Source organism: Monopterus albus, unplaced genomic scaffold (genome assembly GCF_001952655.1).
Source record: "Monopterus albus unplaced genomic scaffold, M_albus_1.0 scaffold836.1, whole genome shotgun sequence".
Taxonomy (NCBI): domain Eukaryota; kingdom Metazoa; phylum Chordata; class Actinopteri; order Synbranchiformes; family Synbranchidae; genus Monopterus; species Monopterus albus.
The window spans coordinates 1-8,781 of NW_018128716.1; the positions used below are offsets into that span (position 1 = coordinate 1).

The 8,781-nt window shown below is 42.7% G+C and overlaps 1 protein-coding gene and 1 long non-coding RNA gene across 3 annotated transcripts in view; one reads left to right on the plus strand and one right to left on the minus strand.

Moving 5' to 3' along the window:
- Nucleotides 1–2,290: 2,290 nt before the first annotated feature.
- On the plus strand, nt 2,291–3,209 carry LOC109953600 (uncharacterized). The gene is made up of 2 exons (XR_002273937.1): nt 2,291–2,441; nt 2,488–3,209. It is a non-coding gene; the product is annotated as an uncharacterized LOC109953600 (long non-coding RNA).
- A 1,134-nt stretch (nt 3,210–4,343) lies between these two features.
- The window catches only part of LOC109953599 (high mobility group protein B2-like), an 8,454-nt gene continuing 4,016 nt past the window's right edge, over nt 4,344–8,781 (minus strand). Inside the window, exons 2-5 of one of the 2 annotated variants that reach the window (XM_020589077.1) lie at nt 8,062–8,232; nt 6,269–6,420; nt 5,308–5,482; nt 4,344–4,939 (exon numbers count right to left, since the gene is read on the minus strand). In XM_020589077.1, the coding sequence (XP_020444733.1) occupies nt 4,814–4,939; nt 5,308–5,482; nt 6,269–6,420; nt 8,062–8,211 (603 nt within the window). In that variant the 5' untranslated portion in view covers nt 8,212–8,232 and the 3' untranslated portion in view covers nt 4,344–4,813. The remainder of the gene's footprint in view (nt 4,940–5,307; nt 5,483–6,268; nt 6,421–8,061; nt 8,233–8,781) is intronic. The other variant, XM_020589076.1, reaches the window with a different exon arrangement.

Sequence of the window (8,781 nt, forward strand, 5' to 3'; positions counted from 1 at the left end):
TGTCATCTAAAGTAACTATATGATTATGATGTCCAACTAATGTGCGATCACTTTATTTTGAATGTATATAATGGGATTAAGGGTAAATGTGCATTTTTTCATGTAAACATCTTGTTTTCTCAAAACATGACATAACCCAGTGTTATGGATAGGACAATACTTTTTTTTCACCAGTAGGTGGCAGTGTGAGACTGGTTTACCCGATGGACTGCAGCCATCTAGCGTGCTTCTCTGGGTTTTTCTCATAATGGGGGAGAACTCAGCGATGTGAAGTCACGTCTCCCCGCCTAATTATTCCTTTCCTGTATTTCAGTTTAGTAATATGGGTGAACTACAGTAAATGAAGTTATCAGGCCAAAAAGGAAACCGAGCATTGGATGTTTATTTTACGGGTTGCAGTAGTTTTTTTGAGTACTTATGGTGACTGCTACATACCGGCTCATTTCGCTAGCAAGCATGCTAATATTAGCTGGGTTATACTCTCAGTTCAGGTCACTCACCTCACCTGGTAGAGTTTGTTTGTAATTTGACCCTGGCTCCATGTTCATGTTAAAAAGGAAATGTGTTAACTGTTAATTATGTTTCATGATTTGTTTATCTGGTACTGCTCTCAAGTTAAAAATGATACAAAAGTGCTTATTCATTAGTGATAGTACACTTCAAACCCAGGATGTGTTTAAAGTAAAAGCAAAGGTATGTAAGACGGGATTTCAACAATGATGTTTTGTGTGTTATATCGTGTTTCATGAGCACAATCTGCTATGTATATTTCATGAGCACAGTCTACTATGTATAAGAATACATTGAATGTACAGTACGTATGTAGTGGAAAATTAACAACAGATACAGTACCCAGTGGACAGACTGTTGAAATAATTTGTGTTTAAATAAAAATAATGGCGGAGAACTCAGCGATGTGAAGCCATGTCTCCCTAATTAATCCTTTCCTGTATTTCAGGATATATACACATCTGCCTACAGGTGTTATATTCTGATACCTGTAACAATTATGCAGCAGATTTCTAAGGTTTTCAGGCACAAGCACAATGACTTCGGTTTTGTCAGAATTTAACCCCCTAATCCAAATTACTTGGGGATAAGTGTGACCGGTAAATTTCAGATTTGTCCAATTAAATGAATTCTTCCCTGACACCTGACGGAAATAAAAAATTTCTCGGGGAAACCCTCATACATGAAGACAGAGGATATACAGGCTCTGCTTGTACACAACCCTGATCAGGGGCCAGCACTGAAACACTGTGGTGAAATAAAACAGCGCATTACCAGCTCAGTCCTGAACCTGAACAGACGTGTGGTGAGGACCCGGGGTTCAGGAGACACGGGGACCTGAAGTCAGAAGAACAAAGCAGACTCTGTTTTTCTCTCAATTGGTTTTATTATAAAAGTTGAAGTTTCTACCCTGACAGTGAACAAGCACCAGAAAAAATCCAGTAAGAAAATAAACAACATAATGATGAAGAAGAGCAGGACGAAGGGCAAAGGCTGCCATGGAAACACACAGGTGATGGTGGTGGGGGCAAAGGTAACCATGGTAACAGGGGGTTACTCTATCCTCTGGTGTCAATTTGACCTCTGACTTCCAACACATACATTGTACTCATCTCTCTCACACACATACACACACACTGGGTGGTCCTGTGTGTGTTTCAGAGCGACCTGTCAGGTGAGTGTCAAAGCCATTTTTAACCAATAACCTCCGGTCATGTGACCAGCCAGCAGATCTACTGGCTACACTGGAACTCTAAAGCCAACACCAGTGCTCAGAATGGTCCCTGTCTGTTTCACCACACCAACTACACATTGACACAGCTGGTCGCTACAAACGCTGCCATAGAAATTAAACCCGATTGGTTGGCTTCAGACAGTTTGCACACGGCCAGCAGCTGCACTCATAGGGCCTCCGTTCACCTGTCCAGGTGTCCACTCAACACTGACTCTGCTTATACCTGTCCAGTTTAACACTGAACTCATCACTGGACCTAAATTTGTCAGATCAAGTTTCAACCAACTCATCAATCTCCTGATTAATCAATGAATCATTTTGTGTAGCAACAACACAGGTAGTGTCAGTTCACCAGTTTACTGCGACAACCAAGAAAAGCATCACGTCTTCACATTCAGAAACTTTGACAAATAATCAGATTGATTTTCTGTTGATCAACTAATCAATTGATAAACACTGCAGCTCCAAACATCACAGTGGATGCAACAGACACACACAGCAGCCAACTCAGAGAAAATCAGACCTCTGGTCATTATGAAGGCAGAAAGTCACAGGACCTCTGGGTCGGCAGGACACGACTAGTTACCCATTCACCTTCGACCTGAACCTTACACTAAGTCATGTGACCTGACAGATGTTAGATTTCCTACTGTAAACAGTTAAACCCTTTAATTAAACTAGTCTGAACTAGTATTAGGTGAACTGGGTATGAGGCGTAAGATTAAACTAGTCTGAACTATTAGGTGAACTGGGTATGAGGCGTAACTCCATCGGACCTGGAGGGTGTAACGTTATGCAGTAGCTGTTTGTGTAGTGACAGCTCAGACTGTTTAACCAGTTTGTGTTGATAAACTATATGACTGGTCTCAGACATGAAGCTTCTACTGCTGGATTTATTCACAGAAAACAGAAGCCGCTGCCTGAAGGAAACTCAACTCAACACTACACGACTAATACAGCCTCACCAGGTGTTTAACTCTGAATCTCAACATGAAGTAAAATGTCAAGCTCTCTAGTGATTGTGTCAGATCAATCACTCTGATCAGTTTCTAGCCCAACCTCGTTCCTGTTCTCAACACTGACTCAAACTAAAGTCAACCTTAGAGATTCAACTTTCTTGGCTGATCAGATTTTCTTTCTAAAAACTTAAGACACAGACATTTTAACTTTTAATTCAAAATCAAATTGCAATAAAAACATAGTATTAAAGTTTGAAATTTCTCATCTGCCCTTCGCGCATCTTTTTAACAAACCAATTAAAAATGAAGTGCAGTATTTACTTTATAACATGTGCAACAGGTAAACAGAAGAACGTCTGTTACTACCGAGCACACAGTTCTTTTTGAAGCGTGTGCAGTTTGTATTTGCTGTGTTTTACCACGGGCTGATACACCAGAGTCAGGTGCCCACAAAAAAATGACAGGAATGAGTAAATGTGTAACGGCTTTAAAACAAACAAACAAACGATTTATTAATTATCAGGTACGGATAATAACTAAATAATTAAACTGAACGCAGGCAGGTAGCGAGTGAAACGTACTATTTAAATTAAAAGCAATTAAAGGCACAGCTTCTTTTAAACATCTAATCCAGGATAATATTAAGCCCAAACAACCGATACATTTATTGTGAAGTTCTGTGGCACGACCTTTGACCCCTCTACTCCATCTGGCTAAGATAGGACATCACTCAGACATCAGTGTGTCAAACTGGGTGATCTAAAAGTGAAAACAGCTGGTGGTGAATACAAAACGATGGACAGCCACCATCAAAAGCCAGCTTGGACGTATAGGTGAAGTTTGGTGTGGTTACAGACAGCGAGAATGTCGTCAGTGGCTCTGCTGCTTGTAAACAGTGCCAGAAAGTGTTGATGTTTGACAGCTGCAAGCTGGACAGGTCCTCACTGAGGGAACAGCTGCAGAGCACCGGTGCTGCATCCATCGACACAGAACACAACTCTCAAACACTTTAAGCCACACAGTCACTTACTTTAAAGTCTATTTTAATTATAGGTGTTGGTCTTATGTTAGCGGGTCAGTTTGGGTTGGGTTCAGATTTCATTTAGAAATAACTATGGGTATTGGGTCGGGTCCGATTCAGAGCTTGGCAGGTGCAGGTGCCACCAGGTGTATGATTTGAACTGTCGTGTCTCTAAATCGGAGCAACACAGAATCGGAAATCTCAGATTTACTGGCCAGTCACTGGCCATTTGTGATCTCTGGCAACTGATCGGTGCATCTCTAGTTAATACCCAACCTAACATCACTGTTACCACTGAGACAAACAACTGCTCCTGACTGGCTGGCAGCCAGACGCCCTGATGCAACTGAGAAAACACACTGAATGAGTTTCTACACACTGCAGATAGAAATCCACGATATCAAACATGTCAGTCAACACTGAATCCGAAAGACGTGCGCATCTCCCGTAGAACCATAACATTTTTTTTTTACAATTTATCTATTTTCACTGTTTAGTAAAGTGTCATCTCCACACTCAGCTGTTTAAATCACACAAATCCTGTTTTGTTTCTACTGGTATCTGTTACGACTGATCAGGCTGCTTGAGTTTCACCTTCACCGTCTATAACAAACTGGGGGGGATCTAATCCATAGGCTACATAAAAATGCCTTTTCTTCTCAATGAACTTACATGAAAACTAGAATTTATCCCTACACTTGTTGTCTGACCTGGTAAAGACACTGTCCAGCCACTGTCCTGCTGACAGACAACTGTTCTGATGACTTCAAAGAGGACACGCTGCTCACATCTTGCTTTCACTGCGTGTTCTCGGGGAGGCTGAGTCGCCCTGTCCTTCTTCTTCTGTCTCTTAAACCGGCTGCAGCAGGACATCTCAGGACACTCACAGGTGGAACCTTTACTTTGTTCTTCAGTCTGTTTCAAACCTCAACTCATCTGCTTGCTAAGCTCCACCCCCTGCCTGCTCCTGTCCAATCAGCTGTCAGACACTCACCTCCACCGTCTCTGAAACACACACACACACACACACCTACTTGTCTCTCTCTCTCTCACACAGTCTCTCTCTTATCCAGCTGCAACTCTACGTCTCTACTCGTCATCCTCCTCATCCTCGTCTTCGTCCTCCCCTTCATCATCCTCCTCCTCCTCTCCTCCCTGAGCTGAAGAGCCGGGGTTCCTGGCGTATGTGCCACCACCGCGGTACGCCACCATGTCCTAGCAGACAGAAATAAGCAGGTTAATGTTCGGTGTCCTCTGCAGATGGTCCCCAGGAGTCAGAGACAGCTGCACCAGTCTGGCCCCAGCCTGGACCACTCTGATAGCAAGCCACCTGTCAGCCACACTGGGTTTTTGTCAGGGCTGTGTTTTTCTGCACCGATCACTACCAGCTCATTAGGGGTAAAAACCAGACACATCTAGTTTCTGCTCACCTGTGTGCATGTACACACCAAGTCACTGTTGTCCTGGTGTCAAACAGTTTAGAGTCGACACCACTCCAGTTAAATCACCTACGTTAAACTGGACTGACCCAACAATTGCTCTGACTGATGCTACACGTCTCCTGAATGTTTCCCCGTCCTCACCCGGTCGTATTTCTCTCGCAGCTTCTGGGCCTTCTCCTCGTACGGCTGTTTCTCCGACTGGGACAGTTTGCTCCACATCTCTCCCAGTTTCTTGGCACAGTCTCCTATAGACAGACCAGGATACTGCTGCTTCACGCTGGGACGGTACTCGCTGCAGAACACAAAGAATGCAGACCTGCAGGACGACACAGTCAGTCAGGTTCATGTCTCTGCAGTTCAGTTTTAACCAGTCGGCTCTGATACGTTCACACCAAAACACATCAGATGAACACTGAATGTTACTGTGCCATTTTGTTATTAACGACATCCATCTGGATCCTGACTAATCTGAGACAAACTGGACCTGCAGAGTCTCACAGTTCTGTTTGTGTGAACCAGTAGGATAACACCGGTTTAAACTGCAGGGCAAAAACAAACAGTAAACGTCAGCAGGTTTTTACATGTGGCTCACTGTCACTTATACCTGGTTCCACATCCAGACTACACACTAGTTTTAAACCGGTTTCTGTGGCAACACACTGGAAAACTGACTAAAAATTAACATAACCACATTCAGACTGAACACAGTTGATTTTATGTCAGGGTTAAAATGTGAGGCTTACAAATTTGTTTAATACCTCACAGGGTAAAATATGTTTCTCGTTCACTATCACAACATGAAAACATTCTGAAAAGAGTCAATGCATGAATTTATGTCAGTTTTATTTAATCCCAGGCATTGTATAACAACAAGAAGTGGATTCATTTAAGGTTTTCTGTCTGACACAGCAGCACATCTGAACCAAAGCGTGAACCTTTTCACCAGTGTCCGATCACATCTGACCTCCACAGAGGTTTAAAGTCAAACAGGACCTGAGACGGCAGGTAACCTGGTTGGCCAAGTGCTGCCCTCTGCTGGCTGTTCAAACTGCAGCAGCCAGGTTCACCAGGACCAGCAGGTCTAGTGTGTCTACAGACTTACGGGGGTCTTTTGGGTGCGTTGGGGTCTTTCCTCTTGCGGCCCCTCTTTCCGAAGCCCTTGGGTGGGATGTAGTCTCTCATCTCCCTGTTGTAGCGGACCTTGTCGGCCTTGGCCATGTCCTCAAAACACTTCTTGTCACTGGGAGACAGAGCCTGGAACCACAACACAAACAAAAACTGTCACTGTGACGGTGTATTAGTTAATAAAGTGCATTATATCTGACACAAACTGACACTATATAACAGTGGTTGGACGAGTGGTTTATTCTGAGTGGGTCAACAAAAGCACCTCTACTTTGAAATGTGGTGAACTTTAGGAGCAGTGCGTTATGGATCAGTGCTGCCGTCGGTCATGTGACCATCACCCTGCACAAAGTGAGCCTGAACAGTCACGGCAAACTGAGCAGCAGCCTGAACAGATCACAGGCTCTGATTTAAACTCAGCACAAAGAAAAACAGTTCCACACAGTGAAGTACTGAGCTGGACTTCGAGACCAACCTCTGCAGATGTTTTCATTGTTTGAATAGACTGCATCAGGGTATATACAGCAATCCTTAAGTAACAGACTGCATGAGTCTGACTTTGTCACTTTTAATGTTCTGAACACGGGGTCTGACCAACAGTCCACTGTGGTGGAAAACAGAGGTGGTCACTATAACATTGTGTTATTCTGGCAGCAAACTGATCATCAACATACTGTGAGCCCAGTAGGTAACTGATCCCTTTAGCTCTGGTTTGTCGACTTTGTCAGGATCAGTAAAAATTAGTGAACACCTACTGACCTGAAACATACTGAACCGGAACAGTGATAAGTGGCTCTACTGACACAACTAAAATGTTCACATGGTCAGCACGGTTTTACACAGTGACCACCATGTGTAACGTTACACATCAGTAAACGTTTCACTGTGCATGTGACCAGAGTCGACTGATTCAAACTTCACTGGAGAACCATGAATGAATGTGTAATAACAAATGAGATGCAATAGTGCAGCTGCACTCAGTCGTGGTGACTGGTTCAATATTAAATCTGTCCAACAGGATCTGTTCACTGAATCAGGGTGGACAAAACACCTGAAACACCATTTTAGTGTAGTGAACCACTAAGTGAAGCCTCCAGCCAACCACAGACTTCAGTCAACAACAGGACCAGTTCTTTAACAAGGGGGTCAACATCAGGACAGACCTCAGTGCAGTCTGTTCTGTTTTTACTGTTCATCTTGTCAATAAAACCCATGTCAGGTCCAGACCAAGTTATTGAATATTATCAGTCCCACTGCTGAAACTAGTCCCCAACATCACCCCCTGTCCGTTTGAAACTACAGTGAGCAGCTGGTTTAGATCACTGAGGCTTTTTAAAATTAAACTACTATGTATTTATGAGCATTTTGTGGGTTTGGAGCTGAGAGCCACAGACAGCAAGTCAGGTGTTGAGAGAGGCTAACACACAGGTTGGTTTAAAGGTGACTTCATTCTGCCTCAAGACATTTTTAGGCTAGGTATGCAGACAGTGAAATCTCTGTATCAGTATATGACAGCAGGAAGGAAAACCAGGTATGTTTGAGCCTCGTTCAAACCCAGACTGATCAGGAATCTCACAACGCTCAGTGTGGTTATTGCATTGTTAGCAACATTAGCTGTTAGCTGGTGACTTACACAGGGGTTCTATAAAGTCAGCACTGCTACGTTTTCTTGTCACATTGGCACATTTTGCTCGGTAACATTGTATTTACAGTTTCTCTCCATCTATCAACTCTTTCCTACCTGACTACCCGTCTCTCTCTCTCTCATACCTTCCATCTCTCAGAGCACTTCTTGGAGAACTCGGCAAAGTTGACAGATTGTTCTGGGTTTTTCTTCCGGTGCTCCTCTCGACACGTCTGGACAAAAAAGGCGTATGCCGACGTCTTCCCCTTCGGCTTGTTGACATCTTTACGCATCATACTGGTGGCCTGAGAGAGACACCAATTGGAATTATTCTCATTGCATTATTCATATTTTATATGTTTTCAGAGCAGACCTACATCTGTAACAACATAATACACATTCCATGATTGATAGTTTGAAATGACAGTACATTTGCTTAGAGATAACTGACAATTAAAATAATCACGGATCATCATTTTATTGCTTAGATCATTAATCATGTGGCCTCCACATCATACAACAGTGACAGATCCTTATTATCATGCTTTAGGTATTTTTATGTAGTTGCTCAGAGATCCTTATGGCTGAAACACAGGTTTCTTTCCCCTATTGTGAGATTAACTGTGTGAGTACAGGTATGTGCCAAAAAATTAGAATATCGAGGAAAAGTCCATTTATTTCAATAATTTGTTTCAAAAAGTGAAACTTATATGTTATATTAGTTCACTACACACAAAGTGAAATATTTCAAGCCTTTATTTGTTTCAATTTTGATGATTATGGATTAAAGACAAAAAAAAAACCCAAATCCAGTATTCCACAAAATTAGAATATTTCATGTGACCAATAAAAAAAAAGGATCTTAA